This window comes from Balearica regulorum, chromosome 2 (assembly GCF_011004875.1).
Source record: "Balearica regulorum gibbericeps isolate bBalReg1 chromosome 2, bBalReg1.pri, whole genome shotgun sequence".
Lineage (NCBI taxonomy): Eukaryota > Metazoa > Chordata > Aves > Gruiformes > Gruidae > Balearica > Balearica regulorum.
The window spans coordinates 17,699,573-17,723,378 of record NC_046185.1 but is presented as its reverse complement, the minus strand read 5'-3'; the positions used below and the strand labels follow the sequence as shown (position 1 = coordinate 17,723,378).

At 36.0% G+C, this 23,806-nt stretch overlaps 1 protein-coding gene across 1 annotated transcript in view; it reads right to left on the bottom strand.

Moving 5' to 3' along the window:
• CSMD3 (CUB and Sushi multiple domains 3) overlaps positions 1-23,806 on the bottom strand; it is a 727,509-nt gene that overhangs the window by 550,776 nt on the left and 152,927 nt on the right. The window contains exon 4 of the mRNA XM_075743489.1: positions 20,554-20,748. Coding sequence (XP_075599604.1) covers positions 20,554-20,748 — 195 coding nt within the window. The remainder of the gene's footprint in view (positions 1-20,553; positions 20,749-23,806) is intronic.

Genomic DNA, 23,806 nt, shown 5'->3' with positions numbered 1-23,806 from the left:
CTGCTCGAGCTGAATTGAACCCAGCCATCTAACACATTTGCTGTCAAGACAATCTGCACAAACAACTCAGCATTTCTTTTTATATAGAAGGTCAGTGAGAATACTCTCATTTTTATGCATTATCTGCATATGTAGTAGAAGAAATAATCTGCATACACACATATGCATGTACAAAATGTTAGACTTGCTTCGTGTATGAAAAACACCCCATCATACACCATGAACCTAAAATTGCTGTCAATGGAGTTGAGTCCTGAAACACAGCACATACCAGCTCTTCAGGCACATGCAAATAGGTGACTGATGCCTATACCTTAAAACAGGACTGTCCTGAGTTCCGTACTTTCTTAGGGGCAGCCTGTACTTCAGTCTTATTCTTAGATGAACTTTCATACTCATTAGCTAGCTCTGCAAAATGGTCTTTATACGCTCCTCATTTCCAGATTCTACAAAAGGCTTCAGTTTGCACAGTTCTACTTTGCTTGTCAAATATTTGTTCACATTAAATACTGTCAATTGTTTTCTGAATTTTTAATCTATAGTGTTAAAGAAATAAATTGCACCAAGATTTGCAGTCTCTTGGGGGGCTGTTACGAGACCGTGAAAATTATGTGTTGGCTGTTTACCTGTCTGCTAGAAGTGTCTGTGACTTAATCGGTCCATTTATCTTCATTTGCTATTTTGGTTTGCTTTAGATTTTCATATGAAGCTGAAATAGTAGTTTAATAACATGAAATCTTTGGAGGTAGCTATGACAAATGTTATACTTAAGACATGAACAGTTTGTCTTCAAAACTCCCTAAATAAATGGATGACAGAGGCAGAGGGAACACAATTCAAAAGAAAAATGTGGTTTTGTTCCAGAATTCCATTTTCTTTCCTCAATTTGCAAGTTGTATGACAGGCATCATTAACTTAAGGAACTTTGTTAGTTTTTAATGCTTATATTTATACCTTCACTTTTTACGTATTTGTCTATAAATGTATGTAATCTTGATCCACTAACTGAAAGCTCTTATCTAGAGGAGGTATCTGAACACTGTCCAGAAATAAACTGGTTCTGTTAACATTCCGGAGTTGCTGATAAGTTTCAAGCTATTGTTCATAATGTATCTAAATATTGATTGCAAAGCTCTTTAGTAGCAAGTTCTTGATGTGGACCATAGATCTTTCAGACTGTTATGCAAATGATGGTACAACAATTAAAAAGGAAGACTGATCTTTAGAAAGACTGGAAGAGTGAAATACTAGGGATGACAGAAAAGGGAGCTTTTAGTGTAATTATCTGTGTACATTTAGAAAATCTCTTAGTTGGACTTTTCATGTGCTAGCCTCGCCAGGAAACGTCTGAAGTGCAGCAGAGTCTACCAAGCCTGCCAACTCCTGAGCTGACAAAGTGCAGATTATACATTAATTTATTCTGGGACTAGAGGGCTACAGAATTACTAATGTCTGTAAACCATCTCCATAGTGCTGGGACAAAGCAGATAATATGCAGTGCTGGAATTTATGTCTGAGAGAAAATTATTTGGCTAATAGCAAGATCATTATAGCATCCTTGTTCAAAATAGCAGGTAGTCTTGCAAATAGCAGGGTAGACATGAGACACAAACAAATTTAATCCAAAGGTAGCTGAAATAGGATGGTTGTAAATCATAGAATCATGGAATGGTTTTGGTTGGAAGGGATTTTAAAAATCATCTAGTTCCAACCCCCTGCCAGGGGCAGGGACACCCTCCACTAGACCAAGTTACCCAATGCCCCATCCAACCTCACCTGGAACACTTCCAAGGAGGGGGCATCCACACTTCTCTGTGCAATAGCAGAAAACGAGAAGAATTAACATACAGTGTCATGCTTAGCACCTCAGGATACATGACCTTTTTTGTCTGGCTCTTCTACGCACATATGAACCTTAGGCCAAGCAATATATCTAAGACTCTAGGTGGTAAGCAGAAGGTAGCATTCATAATGGAGAAACAAGTCACATAAACACCAATGTGTTATCACAGACTGCAGAAGATACTGCAAAACCAGATTAAAATGTAGTTTTTCCAGTAAACAGAGCTTGGAAAAACTGTAAAACAATTTCACTCAATGACCAAAATCAGAAATTGTATCTGGAATCTAAGAACTAGCTTGTGCTGTTGCAGAAATACTGTTTATAAAGCAACATTAGCTTATGATACTTAAAGCAATGTTTTTGCATTTCTTGTGGATACGTCCAGAGTTACAAGGGGCAGAAAATTTGCCTGAAAACTACAGTTCTGAAAGATAGATTTATGGGCAGATGCATATCTTCCTGGAATTACATATGCTTTTCCAGAGTCATCTTAGGAGTTCTGTAAAAGGTAGGATGGGAAAAAGAGGCTATAGATCCAACATACGAAATTAATTCAGATTTATACTAAAAGGGAAGGCCTTCCTAGATAAAGTCTTCCCTTTCCAAAATTCTTACACTCTTATAAAAGATTTTCCTTCTTATAGTATAGTATCTCTGTTGCAGCATCATCCTTTGAATCCTTAGTGTTGCCTGCTTTCCCTGTTACTTTCTTTTTTGCTTGTTACCATCACCATTAAGTTAATTGGAAGAATTCTCATTTAGCAATACATTATATTATTTTTCAACATCCAAGTTCCCTGTCTTTTTTTACTTCGTATAGCCTTTGCAGTGTTATAAATATTGCCACCAGTTATCTGCATTTTAAATTAATTTCTTTTCTTTTGATCTAGCACTATTAAATTGTTTCATCCTTATCAATCTATTCCCTGTCTTTATTCTTGAATATGGTTTCTATACAGCCTTTCAGAAGGCATTACTCTGCCAGACAAGCCACCATATAGTTTCCCAGGCTCTTTATTTGGTCCACAACAAATTCTGATTCAAATCAACCTAGTTGCTCGATAGAAGTTGACTTCCTCCCCAGCCACCTACCCAGTACCTACAGCTGAATTTGACTTCCCTGAAGGACAACCTGAGGTCACAATGGGGCACAGACAGCAAGGCTTTCTAGTACCTATGTACTACCAGAAAAAGTTTCTTGCAGGATAAATCAGAAGGATAAATCTCTGCTCCAAATACTGTGTCAATGCACTGAGGCAAAGAAAAAAGTTCTCCTGAGTTATCTCTCGTTCCCATCTCAACACATCTGTGTTATAAAGGCATTTCACCTTAAGCTGTTTTTAACTGGTACGTATCCTGCAGGGGTTTATATTTTGATAATGATGTCCTATTAGCTTCTGTACTGTTTAAAATACGTTTGATAAACAATCATACATGTGTTAACAGTCAAAACTAAAAGCAATCAAGCAGGAAGCTTGTTCACAAACATGAGTATTCTCTTATGCAGTTATATGCATGCTTTAAGGAGAATCACAATTCAGAGGAAAAATCAGATATCACATTAGGCATATGGTACCACTGTTTTTAACAATTGCAGAACACTGAAAGAACCAGTAAAACATAACCTGCTAACCAATATAGTCATTGGATAGCCTGAGTCCTACTGAAAACTCAAAACCTCCAAAAACAATATGTCATGTGTGCATCCACAGACAGTCCAAGATATGGAAATTATATTCTAAAAAGCCATGGATATATTTTTACAATGCAAATACATACACAGCATGAATCCAATGAGTTAAAATATATATTTTTTTTCTATTTTAGGAACTAAGAAAAAGAATTCATTCAGTGTTCAAGGTTTTTAATATCACCTTCCTTAAAAAGAAAAAAAAAAAGGCATCAAAATATGTAGAAAAGTTTTGATTAAAAAACACATTCCAGCTACAGTTCTTAGACTCTGAGATATTTGAAATCTATTTTCTTAGTTTCTTTTTAGCTCTTTAATACTTTTAAAACAGATATTAAAATAAAAGTCTGTACAAGGAAACTACTTACTTTAACTTTGCAGGAATCTAAACTCATACACACTACTGTAATATGTTAGCATCATTTTCAAATACAAGTGACTAGGGATTTAAAAGAAAATTTGTACTGAAGAATGGAAATAACTTGCAAAGATCTTAAGAACCTGTAGTTCTATGATTTTTTAATAGATGGGCTCACCACAGAAAGGCCACTGAAAACTATCCTAAACTTTCCAAAGCCTAGAAAAGCTCAGTCTTAGCTGAAGTTTCTGTACTCTTACATAAAATGAATGAGTTAAATTGTCATCCTGAAATATCTGAAATTCACCCCAAGAAGCATGGAGTGCACTCTGACCTCTTTGATAACTACAATTCTTTAAATAACAGTGGAAAAATGATCACATGTATGTGAAAAGGAACATCTGGTTTATTAAGGCTTTTTCGACAAATAAAAAAAGTATCACTATTGGGACTGAAATAAAGAAAAATATTGTGGGGGTGGTTGGTTTTTTCCCTTTTTTGCTAATGAACAAAGTATAGTATTGCATGCAAACAGCTACATCAGTAAGGAAATTTGGGGGAGCACTTGTTTTTGGTTTTAGTTTAGGAGAATTATCCTTAGCACAGAGAAGGAAATGCCTTTTAATTGATAGCTACAGAAATAAAAAGAACAGAATAATATTAATGAGGTAGTGTCACATGTATTTCACAAAAATATACAACTTATAATATCTTTCATCTGATGATCATAATGCCATTTGCAAGTGAAATGAAACACAGCTGTAAAAAAAAAAAAAAATAATGTCAACTACACATGACTGAAATACTCAGCTCCTCTTCCAGGCAACTCCAGATGAAACAGAATCAAAAGGGGAGGATCTTTCTCTATTGATATATGGTTAACAGAAGGAAGAACAAGTGAAAGGGACTATGAAGAGGTCTACCATATGTTGAATTTATATTTTTTTTTTTTATTATAGTTGAGCACCTTTCTATTTAAAATCAAACAGGACTGTAATAAAGAAAATGTTATACCAGTAATAGCATGAAAAATAGTACCCAAAAGAGCCATCAAACTATACCTTAGTGTGAGGCATGCAGTGGCTGACCTTAATTTAAGGCAAGAGTTTACAGACTCAGAAAGCAAGTCATAAATTTGCAAGGCAAGAGATCAGAGTCCCTTTTAAGAGGTCTTTTAAGAGTAGGGATTTTTCTAAGTACACACATATAGCTGTTACATATATACTTGTTTTTCTTATACACGATTCAAGCTTACCTGAAGAGCTACAGTGACTAGCAAAAGTAGATAATGGAGCAACCATGGATCCAGAGATACCAGAATAACTAGAGGAAGCATGGCTGCTTGGAACAGCTAGAAAGAGCAAACAGTGGACAAGACACTTTGCTGACTTAGCTGCATCTTAAATGAGGCCATGCAATTAAACAAGGAAGATGACAGCACCCTGGAATTATTAATTCTCTACTATGAGTGACGCATAACTGCACGTTACATGAAAAGAACCAACTATCCTAACAGTTGCATCATCAGGGCATGAGAAAAGAACTGTCATTATCGTACTTTGAGCACCTGGAGCAGCCAGTTATTCATTATTCTACTGTTCGTTCTTTTGCTTTCTCCCTTCAGTGAAGCAGTACTCTTAATCCATTTGCTATACCATTTATGAGTGATAAACTGTAGCTCAGTGAATATCAGACCTCTTGATTTGATTTTCCCAAGTTTCTGGGGTGCTAGTGTTTGTTAATGATTATAAAATTGGACCTCAGTCTTTGGTGTTCTTAGTAATGATAGAAACTGAACACTTTATAAAATCCTTGGTGTATGGATGATGTCCACATGACTTTGAACTTTCCTACTCAATGAGAAGAAAATTCCCAAAATAGTTTGTTTATGAATTTATGATCACTATTGCTATTCATAAATTTCTGCTTTTTCTAATCCTGTTCAGATGAACAAATATATAGAAAGTAATTTTCATTATACTTTCAGTTTGACATGAAGTAAGCAGTGCTCAACGTTTTTACTTGATGCCCAAAGATGCAGGAGGACTGGATCTTCAAGTATTTCTTTTTTCAGTATTTGCATTAAATGAAATAGGAGTAAATTAAAAGTTAAACGACAGCATTATTCCCATAAATGTGTGCACTTTGATTTTTACTTCATAGAGTTAGAAAATTGGAATCTGGCATTGTATTTTTGGCCAGGCTGGAGATTTATAGATTGCAGTAAACAAACACAATATTATTCTGGGACTTTGGCCAGATTTGTCTACAGCTCCTGGAGACCTTTTATTTGTGCCTTACCACAAGTGCTTCATTCCATGGGCAATACAGAAAGATAAAAGCCTTGCCTATCTACCTAGAATTCAACAATTAATCTATTCTGGCCAAAAAAACCCAAACCCAAAGCTAAAATCAAAACTAATCAAGAAAACATTCTTCATTAAAAAAATGTTATTTAAAACCTAGAACATTATTTTAAAAGTGGAACAAGAATTAAAATAGCCTTCATAGACTAGATGAATAACTGGACACACCAGCACTCCAGAGAGCAGAATAGAGCATGCTGTAACTATGAGCTGTGATCAGTGAATCACAAAAATTGTTATCCTCTCTTTGCTAATTGGGGCCCAACACTTCAAAAGAAAGCATGCATAAATTACAAACAATTGAGAGGAAATGAACAAAAATTATTAGTTGTCTCAAAAGCATGACTTGTGTAGGAAACGTGGATTAGGATTACTGTAGTTAAAGAAGACAAGACAAAACCAAAACAAGTAAAAGGAAGCTGCAAAGAAGAAGAAAATAATTGGGTTTTTATGTGCACAGGTACAAAAATATATACAGGAAAAAAGAGACCCTGCTTAAATTTTAGCAAGAAGAATTCATATGAAATAAAAGATAAAAACCCTTTCTAATAATATTAAAAATAAAACATAGGAAACCACTGCCTTTGGACAATAGGAAGATTTTTAAAGGACTATCTGGAGAAATACCAACTGGGAATAAATCTTGCTTAGAAAAGTAGATATGGTTTCTTTAAGATCTTCTGAAATCTTTATTGTTTGCATCCTGCCATATTGCCTTTCCAACATATATCAGGAAGGGTAAAGTCCCATGAGAACTACAGTCTGTGAATTAGAGACTTCCTTGAGCTGTTTAAAGAACACTTCACACATTTCCACACCCTTACCCAGTGGTGTGTAACAGACTCCCAATGTGAGTTCTCTGATTGTTCTATTGTTCTCTGACCCTGATCCACAAATCCTCTGATTGTTCTATTGCTCTCTGTTCCTGATTCACAAGCTCTCAATCAGCCCATTCCACATCCCCAACAGCAGATCCATACATCCAAGTTGCTCCTTCACAGAGGCCACCACACCATCTTCTCTGCCTGTCTCTCCTGAGGAGTTTATATGAATCCTTTACCACACTCCAGCCATGTGAGCTGTCCCACTATGTCTCAGTTACTCCAACAGCATCAATGTTCTGTGACCACATGTGGAGCTGCAGTTCCTTCTGCTTGTGTCCCAGGCTAACTTGAGGCAGATGTCCAGATGTCCCTTCACCCTGCTTTATAATTTCTGAAGTTTCCCATATTTCCATCATTCTGCACCCTTTGCTTTTGACCCCTGTCCACTGCTACCTGACTTAAATCTGGGTCAAAATGTCTGTTTCCCACGGCTCCTAGTTTAAAGTTATTTTCTTTTCAACTTGATTACTTTGTATGAAGTATTGATATTGAAAAAGGTTTCTTTTTTCCTCATGGTTTACTCAAGAAGAGAAAACTGGGAACTAGTGGGACTCGAAAAGAAAAACTGTATTAATTATTATAATTTGAAGATTTTTTAAAAATTCAAAGACATATATACAAAAATTTAAAATATCCATACTTACAATGATATGGGGAAAATATACAAAGTTATAGAAAATATACAAAGTATATAATGTTGGGATATAACATCAAACATTCAAAATGAAAGACAAGATGGAACTGTGACATGGAAAGAATTAAAACGTAACTGCATAGCAGGAAGTTTCTTTCTCTGAAGTGTAAAATACCAGCCAGTGTTAAAAGTATTGAGATTAGGAAGATTAAACTGATGAAGCAAATAGTGATCCTAAATTCTCACAGTTTTTACCCCCTCCCAGACAGTCTTAGAAGAACCCAAAATCAACTCTATGATGTAGAGTAGCAAAGAGAACCTTTGCCCCTAAACTGTTCTGTTCTGGTGTAATAAGGTCAGCTCCACTGATTGACTGAAATGTGAAGGAAATTTTATGTGCTAAATTTGTACACATTGACTATCAAAGGTTTCATCCTGAACAAAACTCAGAAGGCCATCATACAAGATAAATGAGTTAACAAAGCAGACCTTTTACATATATGTTCATTACAGTCACTTCTGTAAGAGATTAAGTTGTTCTGTTGGGCCTTTCTTGGCCACCTTAAATACAATGGAATCTTTCATACACATGTAGCAAAACTCTGCTATGGCATCTATTACATTTAAATGCCCTTCCAGTGTCAACACAATTTATAGCAGATTGGTTTTAACCTCTGAATTTGCAGAGCTGAATAAAAAGATGACTCAATTTTGTGAAATTCTAAATTCATTTTTGTAACAGAACTAAACCATCTTCAGACTCCTTCATCAGTGGACAATTTTAAACATTATCTCTTTAAAAACAGGCTACAGATCTAAAATCTATCTCACAAGACAGACACAATGCTGTCTCAATATTTAAATAAACCAGCAACACTCCTGCCAATGATGAGAACAAGAAGATTAATTAATGCTGAAGAACAAGATTCATGTTCCACAGGCAAATCAATAATCATTCTTTAGGTTAATAAAGATGCAGTCTTGGAGAATGTTAAAATGTCATGCTAGAATTTTACCAATGAAACCTCTTTCTTGCAAAAAACCCACTACTGGCAATCAGTTGTTCTCTTGGGGAAATATTTGAAGGGCTTTAAAGACTTCTCAGAAAAATAATTTGTTATGACTTCTGCCTTCCAGATATAATTACAATTGAGTTATAAATCAAGGTTTGCAAAGTGTTACTTAAAAACTGAGTAATATTTTCCCAATGTCCATTTATACCCAGGTGTCCTGGTTGTCAACTAAGATAATTTTCACCAGAACCTGGGACAGGACACAGCCAGGATAGGTGACTCAAACTAGCCAAAGGGGTATTCCATACCATATGACGTCACGCTCAGTGTAAAAGGGTGCTAAGTTGGGGAGGGGTGGCATGGCTCCAGGACTGCCTCTGGGACGGTCTGATTGTACGGTCGTCAGGTGAGCAAATTGCATTGTGTATCACCTGTTGCATATATTCTAAGTACTGTTGTTATTTCCCTCTCCCTTTGCTGTCCCAGTAAACTGTCCTAATCCCAACCCACGAGTTTTACTTTTTTCTTCCCATTCTCCTCCCCATCCCGCTGGGGAGCGGGGGGCGGTGAGCGAGCAGCCGCCTGGTGCTCAGCTGCCAGCTGGGGCTAAACCACGGCACCAGGTAAATGCTAATATTAAGCAGAAATTAAGAGATACAGAAAAATTTATCAAGCCATAATTTCAATAATCTCAGGACAAAATACTACTCTATTTAAAAGCCCATGGCAACAAAAGCTTTCTGGATTAAGCAGTTTAGTAAATTGAGTTAATAAACCTGGGATTTATGGGTAGATACTTTCAAAGTATCTCAAATTATTTTACAAATATTATTTATGCTAACTGATCACTAGAAAGGATTTATCCAGGAACGCCACATAGAAAATGAATCTAAGAATAATGTAAATGTTATAGGGAAACAATTACCTAGCATAAGGACAATTTACTAGCCCAAACTGTAATTTATTTGGAACACAAAGTTATGTATTTAACACCTCTCCTCTTAAAACAGTCTTTAGGGGTTTCTAACAAATAAACTTGATTAGAAATTAGTTTTAAATCACTTGTGAAAGACTGGGGCTTTGCTGGTATTAACACCTCTAGTATTGCGCTCTGATGACTGCGCTGTACACATTACGAAAGCAAACTATTCAGGTTATTGTCAATTATCAGCCTAAACCAGTATTTTACTTTTTCAAGTTCCTCCTTCCCATTCACTCATCTTGATCCTTCAGAGTAATCTCCCCTTTCAATTGCAGGTATAATTCTCACTGTTAAATTGTCCTGGGTGACAATTTTGCAACATAATTTCAATAGTATATGCAAATATGGTCAATGCATCATTTACTCCTATGTCTTTTGTCCTTGCTTAAGAAATTCTTAAGAAAACAGGAGATAAAAACAGTGTTTCAAGCTTTTCATTAACCACTCCCACTAACTTCCACCCACTTGTAAACAGTCCTAATTCCCAGCCTTGAACACAGCTGTGGACTCAAACATTTTAGTATTCAAGAAGTTTTATTTTGTTCAGTACTGGGTTAAATTCCTTGAATTTAAAATCTGGTATTTTGCTTTTCCTCTTCATTGCCTGTATCAATTGGTATAACAAGCTTTTGTTATTGAATTTGATCTTACTGGTACTTTTCCCATGAAAACTAGCAAGATAACAAAATTGTCTTTTTCTTACTTTTATGTGAACTGCAACTGTTGGCAAATGTTCCCTTTCTGGAATAATTACATATATTTTCTTTCTGCTTCTAAACATAATTTCATAGAATCATAGAATCATAGAATCTTAAGGTTGGAAAAGACCTCCAAGATCAAGTGCAACCATCGACCCAACACCATGTGTACTAAACCATGTCCCAAAGTGCCACGTCTACACATTTTTTGAACACCTCCAGGGATGGTGACTCCACCACCTCTCTGGGCAGCCTGTTCCAATGCCTAACCACTCTTTCAGTGAAGAAATTTTTCCTAATATCTGATCTAAACCTCCCCTGACACAACTTCAGGGCATTTCCTCTTGTCCTTTCTCTAGTTACTTGGGAGAAGAGACCAACACCCACCTGGCTACAACCTCCTTTCAGGCAGTTGTAGAGACCAATAAGGTCTCCCCTCAGCCTCCTCTTCTCCAAGCCAAACAACCCCCCTTCCCTCAGCCGCTCCACATAAAACTTGTGCTCCAGTCCCTTGACCAGCTTCCTTCCCCTTCTCTGAACACGCTGCAGCACCTCCACGTCTTTCTTGTGGTGAGGGGCCCAAAACTGAACACAGCAAGGTTTTGGTAGCGGGGGGGCTACAGGGGTGGCTTCTGTGAGAAGCTGCTAGAAGCTTCCCCTGTGTCTGACAGAGCCAATGCCAGCCAGCTCCAAGACAGACCCGCCGCTGGCCAAGGCCAAGCCAATCAGCACCTCTGTGATAACATATTTAAGAAGGAGAGAGCTTTTGCAGCCGGAGAGAGGAGTGAGAAGATGTAAGAAACTCTGCAGACCCCAAGGTCAGTGCAGAAGGAGGGGGAGGAGGTGCTCCAGGCGCCGGAGCAGAGATTCCCCTGCAGCCCATGGTGAAGACCATGGTGAAGCAGGCTGTTCGCCTGCAGCCCATGGAGGAAGGATGAGGGGGTGCTCCTGAAGGTCTGCACCCTATGGAAGAGACCCACGCTGGAGCAGTTCGTGAAGGACTGTAGCCCATGGGAGAGACTCACATTGGAGAAGTTCATGAAGGACTGTCTCCCGTGAGAGGGACTCCATGCTGGAGCAGGGGAACGATGACAGGAGTCCTTCCCCTGAGGATGAAGAAGCGGCAGAAACAATGTGTGATGAACTGACTGTAACCCCCACTCCCTGTCCCCCTGTGCCGCTGAGGGGGGAGGAGGTTGAAGCCGGGAGTGAAGTTGAGCCCAGGAAAATGGGAGGGGTGGAGGGAGGTGTTTTAAGAGTTGCTTTTATTTCCCATTCCTCCACTCTGTTTTGCTTAGTAATAAATTAGATGAATCTCCTCTCTAAGTTGAGTCTGTTTTGCTCATGACGATAATCAGTGAGTGATCTCTCCCTGTCCTTATCTCGACCCATAAGCTTTTCGTTATACTTTTTCTCCCCTGTCTAATGAAGGAGGGGAGTGATAGAGCAGCTGTGGTGGGCACCTGGCCCTCAGCCAGGGTCAACCCACCACATGACCCAAGTACAGGACCCAGCACTGACCCTTGTTGAACCTCATACAGTTGGCCTCGGCCCATCAATCCAGCCTGTCCAGATCCCTCTGTAGAGCCTTCCTACTCTCAAGCAGATCAACACTCCCACCCAATTTGGTGTCATTTCATTTATTTAGAAACAGTTCAGTTCTGCTGCTTTCTTACTGTTTGGAGATTTAAGAGGCCTCTTTTCCAGATTAAGGCAGTTACTGCACTGTTGAATGCTAATTACTATGATCCAAATACGTTTTTATTCTGGACTATATCACACCAGCTGAGAGTTTGCCCATTGCTAATGTAAGTTTCTAACGGATCTTAGGACAAGTCTCCTCATACTGATAGGAATTCCTGAAATCCCATGAGGATGTGCAAAGCCAAACTATTTAAATCAGATAAAAAGTGTGATTCTGATGTTCTGATGAATATTCTGACCTGGATACATACACTTCCAATGAAAGTGCAAGAAAGAAAAACACTTTAAGATATTTTGTATTGCTTCATAAGCTGTTAACTATATCCTGATCTTTTGTATATTTCATAATCCCCCTTTGAACATTTAAATCCTGATTTAACAAAAAACCTAATAAAATTAAATTCTTTTTTGTTAAAGAAGTTTCCATACTGAGCTTGCTTTCTAAAAATTAGTAATTTTTTTTTTTTTAAAGTATCATCACTACTGCAATAGCACGTCATTGCACACTATAAGTTTTCATGGGTGAGAACAATTGGTACTTCCAGTTCTCCACCCATCATAAGAACTTAGTGATGTGGCCATCTTTTTCAGAAGTGAACAAACACAGGTTTTGGACATGAATCTAATACATTAAAACCAATCAGACCTCTCAAAAATAATGTTGTTTGGTTAAGGAATGCATACTATGTTAGATCATTATTATTGCTTGCATATTTTAAGTGAGTTCCATTTAACAGATATTATATATTAGTAATGCTAATATTGTTATTATTGGCATAGTAAAACTAGTATATTTTAGTGTCAGTGTGATATATGATAATTCTAATATAATAAACATTTATATTTCTGTACCAATTTCCTGGTTCAATAATGACTTAGATTCAAACAATACAGTAAAGTTCCACCACTACTTTGAATAATAAGAAATCCATGGATCTGATCACATGTTAAAATTCGTGGGGGGATTTCCTGTTCCTCAGGCTCAGATATATTTGTTCACATAAGTAGACTGTGTATGTGAAATGACCCTTGATAATGAGAACCAGATACTATATTGAGAATAACACTAATACAATGAGAAAAGACAAGTATAGTAGGATATACTAGAGAGCAATTTCAACACTTTTCATGGAGTCAAAAGTTAGACTGTACTGGTCTTTACAATTACACATTTTAAAGATAACTAAAATAAAGAACACATAAAGTTCTTCTATTGCCAAAATTCAAAGCAACAAAAGGTAATGTAACTTTCTTCATATAAAAAGGTCATTCAGGGTATTAGTCTGCAGAGCTTCCGGGCCCTGCTTGAAAGCACATAACATTCTACTTGAAAACACACAACATTTGTATAATACTACTATTTCAATAAAATGGTAGATCTTTTTTATCATTTCTCTCCCCCCTCGCCCCCAATCTTAATTAACTTCTCTAATTTTAGTGAAGCATCATTGCCATTTGTAGACCATTTACATTTTTTAATGTACCAACCATAAGAGTGTTGGTCATTCTAAGCCACTGATTAATAATGTCCCAAAAAGGATCTGTAGAACAATCTCTGAAAAATTGCTCATTCATTAGTGTCAAAGTAATTTACATATCTTATATACAAATACATCATTCTACAGAATATTTTTGTTGGTTTTCTTTTTAACTTTCTTTAAATAATCCAACATGTTTTTAATCCAGTCTCACACAGCTATACAGGGGCTTTTCCCAAGAACAAGCAGGAACAACTGTTTGTATATAACAACTGGCTTCAGACAAAAACCTGCTCGTTCCCTGTGAGATGTAATTTATTCCTGCTTTTAAGTTAGCACACCTTATTTTCCTCTGTGTATATTGTCAGTTCCACTAGTTAATGCACTGCATGGCATGAAGTGCAGTACTTTGACTTTATCTCCTGCTTTGTTCTCTCCACAGCCTACAAAGCCCAGTTTGCAACAAAGATACAAAGATAGAGTCAGCTTATTTACTGTTTTTATTACTAGGTCTATTTAATCATTTACCTACTTGCAACCAAAGTTATCTGTCTGTGAAATGCTTACATAGTTATATGGATATTTTTTTGTAGTTATGTGAGGGAGTTTGGGGTTTTTTTGTTGTTGTTGTTTTGGTTTTTTGTGTTGTTTTTTTTTTTCAAAAAAAATCTATACTATTATAGGCAGTATACAAACAGATATACCCCTTCAAGAAAGTGTACTGGCGGTTCTACAAGACTCTTCAGTATACTATTATTTCATTTGAAGATGCTCTGACCTAAAACTCACCTCATGTACTTGAAATATGTATAGTCATTTATCTATGTATGTAATCACAGAATTATACCAGTGACTTGCAATTAACAAATTTTCCTCTCCAGTGGGTTCTGCACACAGGAAATAGCAAAATACTTCAATAGTGAGCTGAATATTCTAATATTCAGATTTGACACCTGTTAGATCACTTTTTGAAATATGAGCTTATAAATAGCTCAATACAGTTTATTTGGAATAAATCCACTGAAGAAGAAGAAATTAAGTATACATCTATACAGATAGGAAGAAACAACTATATATTTATATGTACATATATATATATATATGTTGCAGAAGAATTATAGAATTCCCAGACTTGGAATTTAGTAAGAACCTCTTTAGGCTTTTACCTGTCATGACAAAGTATGGAAAAATAACTCAATATCCTCCCAGATAAATAATCAAAAAAGCAAAAATATATTTTGTCCATGTAAAAAGAGTACCTACAGTCAGTGGGCTGCATGTCAATTCAAACAAGTGGAAAAGCAAAGCCTCTTGTTAAAAATACGAACAGAAGTTTTATAGTGACAAACATTTTGTAGCTATATGTACATGCAATAGTGAAAATATTTTAATAGAACTTCTAGGAATACAAATAAAACTATATTCTGTTTTTGAAATTTCTGAATTCTAAAAAAAAAAAAAAATATCAATTTTAGAATGAAGATTTTTACAACATCCATTTTACCCTGGAATAGGAAAAGCTGCAAAAATATTGGAAGTCAGAATACTTTCTTGATTACAAAAGTGTTGTTATAACTTTTAAAGAATGATAATATTATGTATAAATGTAACCTTATTGTCCTGGTTTTGGCTGAGGTAGAGTTACTTTTCCTCCTAATAGCTGGTAAAAAGTGCTGTGTTTTAGATTTATTATTAAATAATGTTGATAATACACTAATGTTTTAGTAGTTGCTAGGGAGTGTTTATTTACAATTAAGTCAAGGACTTTTCAGCTTCCCAGGCCCTGCCAGTGAGGAGGCATGAGCCTTCTGCAGGAGGTGCACCAGAAGCTGGGAGGGCACAGCCAGGACAGTTGACCCAAACTGGCCAAAGGGATATTCCCTACCATATGATGTCATGCTCAGTATGTAAGCTGGTGGGAGTTGGCTGGGGGGGGCCTGGCTTGGGAACTTGCTGGGCATCAGTCAGCAGGTGGTGAGCAATTGTACTGTTCATCACTTGTTTTCTATATTATTATTGTTATTATCATCATCATCATCATCATCTTCCTTTTCTGACCTATTAACTGTCTTTATCTCAACCCATGAGTTTTACTTTTTTCCGATTGTCTCCCCCATCCCACTGCAGTGGGGGTAGAGTAACCAGCTATGTGATTGTTCAGTTACCTGCTGGGTTAAATCACACTAATTTATTATCATCAGTAAATTTTTCCTAGTTTGCTGCATTATACAGAAACTGCAAACTGCAACATTATCTCAGGAATAGGTGATATGATAAAGCTGCTGTCATGTTTCACTGTTGAAAACAACCTTATCAAAATTAATTTGTCAGGGAAGAAGACTTTATTTAAAAACTAGTCATGGGTTGTGCACAGTATAATTGACCACAACATCATAAATCCAATTTGGTTTTCCTTTAATTAAGGGGTTTTTGCACTTCTAGTAAATCTAATAAAAATTACAGTATTTTAATGAATGTCGTAACATGCAAATGACAGGTGAAAAACTTTGTGCATTCAAACTATGTTCACTGAGAAACAGGATATGAAATAAAGCAATTGTTAGATATATGCACTGCTTTTGCAATACAATCCTATAGAGAGTAGTAAAGTAAGAGGAAGCCATTTGAGGAATAATTCTTTTCTTCATGAATAACATTTGGCCCCAAAATATGTAACTTAAAAAAATACATATATCAGTGTTATGTACCAAATTTAAACCATAACCATGTAATAGGGTGTCATGTGTGGATGCTTGTGGCAATACGAAGCACTGTGGATTCCAGTGAAATTCCCCTCATTGAGACATCAATCCATAAGAATTACATTGCTAAAACACAAGAATGACCTCCTGATCTCTTCATTCAAAGTGAAGGCAATGTAAAAGGAATGTTAAAAAAAAAAAAATATTAAAAAAATATTCCCCAAATTTACTTGTTCTGAGTTACAAGAGGCAGATGACAATGAAATTTACACATTGATGATCTAAAGATATCTATGACCTTAACTCCACTGACATCTAAGCATGCTGTAAGTTCAGAGCTTTGTTCAATTTATTTTCTATAGATAAAAACAAACAAACAAACAAACCCCCTTAAATTAGTATTGAATAAAGTATACTTTCATGCTGTTCTTGGGTTTTTTTCCTAACAAATCAGACAATGACATTTCCTAGGTGTCCTGGTTTTGGCTGAGAGAGAGTTAATTTTCTTTCTAGTAGCTGGTATAGTGCTGTGGTTTGGATTTAGTATGAGAATAATGTTGATAACACACTGATGGTTTCAGTTGTTGCTAGGTAGTTGTAGTGTTGTAAGGCTCTGATAACAAGTGAATGTCACAAACATCCATCTTGACACAAGCAGGGATAAACTGATAATGGGGCAATGTCAGCCAAGAACAGAACCTGCGGAGGCAGGATACCGTCTTGTGAGCCCATTCACCTATTCCTGTAACATGCAAAGATCATTTGTCTTCTGCACGTGCGTGCCTGTGAAAGATCATCACTTGGTCAGCCATGAGGTGGGAGGACAGTGAAACCCCCAAGACCGCCAGAACCCACCAACTCATTTCTAGAACATTCCTGAGCATGTACTGCACCAGTGATGACAAACCCCCACCTACGGGGTGGGCACATTGGGTTATAGAAAAGGGGAAACATAAGTTTCCAGCACGTGCCCACCACCTGAGGACTACCACTATGAGCAGAGAACATCGCTGGATCCAAGGGTGGTGAGATCTTTTCTCTTTTCTTCCCTCTCTTTCTCTCTCTCTCTTTTCCTCTCCGTTACTCTGTCTCTAACTTCATTTTCAGCACATTAGGATAATATCATTAAAAGTTTTGTCAAACCTCCATCTTTTGTAGTTCCGCTGAATTTTAGGTAAATTTGTGATTTGTTTGAACTTCTCGAGTAATTGTCGTTATTCCTGACTACCGCACAGACAATTAAAAAGTTCACCTCATCCTTACCCACTGAGTGGGATGAGACAAGTGTCTGCACTAAGTCAAGGACTTTTCAGTTTCCCACACCCTGCCAGATGCACAAGAAGCTGGGAGAGCACAGCCAGGACAGCTGACCCAGCCTGGCCACAGGGATATTCCCTGCCATAGAACGTCATGCTCCGGGTATAACTGGGGAACCTAGCTGGGAGGTGGGATTGTTGCTCAGAAACAGACTGGGCATTCCATTGCTTTATTTTCCTGTCACATGCGGTAAGCAATTGTATTCGTGCATCACTTGTATTACTGTTATTGCTATTATTATTCTTTTCCTTTGCTATCCTATTAACTGTCTTTATCTCAACCCACAAGGGTTTTTTTCCGTTCTCCTTCACATTGCCTTGCAGGGGGAGGGGTGAGCGAACAGCTGCGTCGTGCTTAGTTACTGGCTGGGGTTACACCACAACACGAGGTCATGGCAATGACTCTGTATTTCTCCAATCCAACTAATTATAATAAAATGACCAACTAGTATATGCATGTCTGGAAGAGACTTAGCCATCTAACAAAATCCAGTAGTCAAGTTGTTTAGTGTTGAGAAAAAATAATTCTTACACATATACTCTCAAAATTATACACTACTTCACTAGTTTGTCTCAGGATTCTCTGTTTTAGATGTAATGACCGTTGGTAGGGAACAATAAGACATTTATCCGAGGAACTCTTTAAAGATGAGTGTTTAATCAAAGAGTGTCTCCATGGCAAACAGAGAGAAAGAGATAAGTAGCTCATTAGTGGGTAATCACCTTTAGCAACCTTCTGCAGAACACTGTGTTGGATAATTGCATTAGACAAAATTAGGACAAGTTCATTAGAATGGAACCACAAAGGTCTCAGTATTAAATGTAAAGTTACGTGGTTTTGATATCAAACATAGACTTATAGAAGGATCTATTGAAAATAATTAGTTAATTTTATCTAACATAGACCAAAAATACCTTAACAGTAATTTGGTGCATTAAGCCTTTAAGCCATTATGCCTGATGTTAAAACTTAAATCAAGAATCTGTCACATTCCTAAATTACGTTTCAGTAATTTGTAACCACCATTATTACAATGTGTACCTTGGGGTTTTTTATTTTTTATTTGTGAAGCTTTTACCCCTTAGATTCTTCACTGCTATTGATCAGAGAACTGTCTTCTCCAAAAAATGTTTTCCTCCTGCATGAGTTTCTGCAGTAAATCCAGTCACCTCTTCATCCTCTTTACATACACTGAAAAGCTTGAGTTACTTCGGTCTCTAGACAAAATGACAATTTTGAAACCTAACAGAACTTGTTTCCTCTTTTTCTGAATCCTTTCCAACTTTCCAATTTTCCCCTAGAGGGTGACACTATTCAGATAATGACCTCTCTAATCATGAACAAAAAGAAATGTTTTTCATATTCTTATGTGATAGTCTTCTGCTTACACACTAGAGTTATGTTTAACCACAGGACTACTTTGGGAGCTTATCATTCCAATTCAAATTTAGACTGTGTATTTTCACATTCCCTTGGAATAAAAACAAAATCTATCTAAAGATCTACTGAAAAACGTTGTATCAAAAGAAAACATGTGTAACACTGTGACTGTGATGACTAACTGGTAAGTGGAAGCATCAGGTTCAAGTCTCTCATATTCCTCATTTAAAAGTACAATTTTTTTTATGCCAATTCATTTCAAAATTGGCAGATCAAGAATTTGAACAATGGTCTACAGTGAAGTCCATTAACCTTCTACTTTGCTGCAAGTGTAAGTTTTGTGCAAGTTAAGATATTCTCATCAAATCTCTTTTTATGATTGTCTCCAAAAGTAATGCCTTGATTGTGTATCTTCTTCAGTATTAACTAGCATGTTTATGGGAGGGGAAGATTCTGGATTTATAAATAATTTTACTAGAAAATAGTATTATTAGTAATAACTTTGTATTTTCTTCAAGATCATGGATAAACATATTAAATAGCTTTAAGTCAAGAATAGGAAAAAAACCCAGAATGGTATTTCCAATGATATACATTTACCATATATAACTACTTTTTTGTAGTTATACAACTGAATTTTGATTTTTTTTTTAAATCAGAAATTTATCAGAATGTTAATGTCAGTGGAATGTTTTTTGTAGTACCCGCAAGACTGCATCAAATTCTTTAGACAAATATAAATGTTACATTCTGTAAAGTCAACCTGTTAATCCAGAAAAGGATCTCAAGCTTGCCTGACATAACAGTGTTTCATCAAAATACTATCTTTATTGTATTTGGTTGTGTATAGTAGTGATATTTTCTCCATTTTATTAGCTTAGCTCCTTTCATTGCTCTGCAAACATTATTTCTCTCTAATAGTCTCAGAAAATAAGATTTACTCATAAAACAGGATTCTCCACTATTGCTATATTACTAATGTGAGCAAGGGAAAAGGATTTGACCTACAATATTTGTTAGAATGCAAGGGATATCCTATATAGAAATCTTAAGATATCGAATCTGACTGAGAATGAGGGGAAGTCCCTCCAACTTAATCATTTTGGTAGTTTCAAACTTCTATTTGCTCAATATCCAAGTTAATACTTGACAAAAAGTCAGTTCTTAAGAAGTATTGATGGTTCTCAAATTTACATTCCCATAGTTGTAAACATGTTGAACAGAGAAATTTATATCCTACTTATTACTAGGTTTCTAGTAATAATTTCTAATAATTTCTAATAATTTCATGACATATATTTTAAAATAAGTGAGAAATATAATTTTAATAGGATATTGACTTAAAAATTAGTAGGCGGATATGCTGAGGTACATCATGTATGTGAGCAAGAGATCAAAATGTTCAAAAAGGCTTTTCTTTCTTTAATCACAGTCTAAAAGTTAATAATTAAAACAGAGATTTAAAGTTGTTCATACAAGAACATCACTGCAGCTTTTCTCTTACCTCTACAAATAGGAACAGGGAAGTCCCACGATGCCGTATTCACGGAGTTAGCTATGCAAGTAAGCTGAGGGTGGCCATCCAAAATATATCCAGTTACACAGCTGTATCGGATTTTGTCACCAACATCAAATCTTGTACCATACAAGATACCCTTTGGTGGAACTCCTGGATTACCACAGGAACTACTCTGTAATTCTGGAAAAGACATATTTTTATTACTTTTCAAGTTTTTATAAATCAATACTGCATTTTGCTGAAGAAATCATAACACATAAATTACGGCAACTTTGTGCAGATAGTGTGTTTTCATGGATAAAATACAGCTCAACACTGAAAAGCCATTACTGACTTAGTCTAACTATCTGCTTATTTACCGACATATCCAAAGGTAGAATATTATATGAAAATAAGCATGAGGTTTTCCTTAAGCTCCAGCCATAGATATATTCATATATTTTTCTTAATTGATAGCAAAGAACTCATTACATAGGAAGAGGAAGCAAAGGAGGCGTGGCTCTGATATTAGTTTGATCTCTCAGGACATTAATTAGAGTTCAGTTTTACTAGGTGGTACTCACACTGACTGGTGTACCCTTTTGACTTGTGTTTCAGCATCATAAATAGCTTGATTACAACATTTCCCATCATGTACTGCTGAAGTCCTTTAGTTAATGGACATGAAACGATAGATTTCATAATCTCATCCTGAGTTCTTCAAAGCTTGTACCAGGTATAGTTACCAGCCTAATGTTAACAGGGAAGAGGCAAATCGGGTAAACTTGTTCTTGGATTCATAGCTAATTTACCTTATCTACAAAGTAAGGAAAAAAAGATGGAAGAACAGAAGGGTACATATGTATTGTCCTAAGTTCTTTTCCTGAATTCCATGTAACTAAATTATTATTCTGCATACCTGATGTGCTCATGAGTGTGTGCACACAGGCACACATATATATATTAGCGTATTTAAATATAGTATGGAAAAAATAATTTGAACTGTTATAGTAAGTCTCAGTTAAAGAAAAAAGGTATAAATGGTTATCAAAATAAGCACTATGGCTCATGGGATACATTACTTTGTCAAACTTCCATGCCAAGAACTACCAAGAACTAGGATATATTATTAGATTTCTAATACCAGCCATGAAACAAAACTATGTAACAGTTATTAAAGGGAAGAATCCAGTGTCATCATATAAATATGCTATATATGCTATCCATGTCTATACATACATATGCTGTATATAAATTATATGCTAACAATGTACTGATCTGCAAGACTTGCTGTACCAATCATGTTTTGATGTGAATATGTTAAATATGCAAATTAGTTGCTGATGATGCTGCTGCTATTGCTTGCTTTCTTTTACATAATAAACTCTGTGATCTGGATTTGACTTTCATTGCCTTGCACAAGGGCACAACCCAGAAGTAAGAAGATAGCCTGTGTCATCTTGGTCACTTCAAAGCTCACCTCAGTGGTTGATATTCTTACTACTGCTTTATCAAGCTAAGTGTTCTGTCCTCCAACAAAACTCCTCTGTCCTCAAATCTGCTTGCAAGTTTTACAAAGAAGGCAATACTGCCGTGGACTCCTGCATATTTGTTCAAAGGGATTTCTCTTAAATCCTTAAAAGGTTTTCAAGGCCACTCCAGTTATTATTTATCATCGTAGCATCTCAAAATAGAGGTGAGACTATCATCCTGTGGATTTTGGTTATCCTATGAATCGTATTATATTAACTTGAAAACTCTGCTTGTACACAGTGTTTTTATTTTCGGCTTCTCCAAGAAGATGAAGTCACAGAGGCCTGTGTTTCTTAGTGCTTTGTAAAAAGGTCACAAAAAGATTTCCTGTCCTTTGAGATGAAGAATATAAAGCTTAGTGATGCCTTTAAACAATCACTGCCTAAAATTGCTTGTTTTGCTCTTACTGCTCTCTCTTCAAGAATTACCCATAGAAGGCAATATATTCTTAGGATGTTATATTATATTTTAAAGCACTAATTAAAAATCACCCTCCTTGTAAAATAAAACTAATTTTCCAGTTGCAATACTATGACTCATCTAAAAAGAATACTTGGCATTTTCCATTAACTTTTTAATATTATGAAAGTGGCTAGTGAGTATGATACTGCTTCCAACCCGTCAAGTCATTTTGTTCCTGATTCTAGATAATAAAGTAGAAAATTAATTTAAAATATATTAGTTTCTTCTGGGAGTATTTTCATTTTTAATATATGCAAGTGCTTTTTTTTTTTTTTTTTGGGGGGGGGGGAAGTGGGGGTGTAATTCACTGAGTTCCTGCATTAGTCTTCTTTGATAGGTAGCATCTATTTTCAAAGTAAATGTGACACTACCAACTCCCTGCCATTTAAAGTTATGGATTATTACCTTGAAATTGTCATCTGTCAGGGAACACAGGAATTGCCAAACTAGATTATAATTTTTGTTCAGCTCTGCATTGATTCTTGACTTCAGTGACATTCTGATATTCAGTAATGATATGAAGCATGGAAAAGTATTTCCTTCTTAATTTGCCATGTTGTAATTTGGTTGAACTTCTCCTTGTTCATGTACTCTGAAAATGAGCACAATTTAATTTTTTACACCATCCTACTTTTTTATATTTTTATTGTGTTGCTCATCTCTTTTTTAAACTAGCTGTCCCAATTGTTTCAATCTCTCTCCAGGTAAGAATTTTCTTTGTCCTAGATTTAATTGTCAGTTATCTCTGAAGTCATGTGCATTGTTTGCTTGTGCAAAACCAAAATGCTTTTCTAAATCAATATTCCAGCTGTGAGGTACTTATGAACTTATTTGTCTTCTATATTTTTACATGATGATAAAACACCAAGATCAAAATACCCTCCAATGATTTTCAATAAGTTTCTATTATTTCATTAATTCCTATTAATGTCAATGGAAATTCTGTTCAAAGACTGTGGGTAAAATATGCCTCAGAGAGTTCTGTTTAGCAGGAATGGACACACTCCTCTAAAGAGCTTAATTAGCAGAAATTCAGCCACTTATAAATACTAATTAGTAAACTATTCAAATTAAATCACATTAAATATAATTTTTTTGTGACAATACTTTCAAAAACAAGGCTGGCAGAAGTTGAGACTCTTTCTCAGTATTCACTCAAGGAGAAACAAGTCATAGTCAGATGTGGAAATTTCAAATTTACTTTCCTTTAATTCAGATTTGAAGTCAGGATTTTTTTTCTTTTATGCTATTTATAAAATCAAGA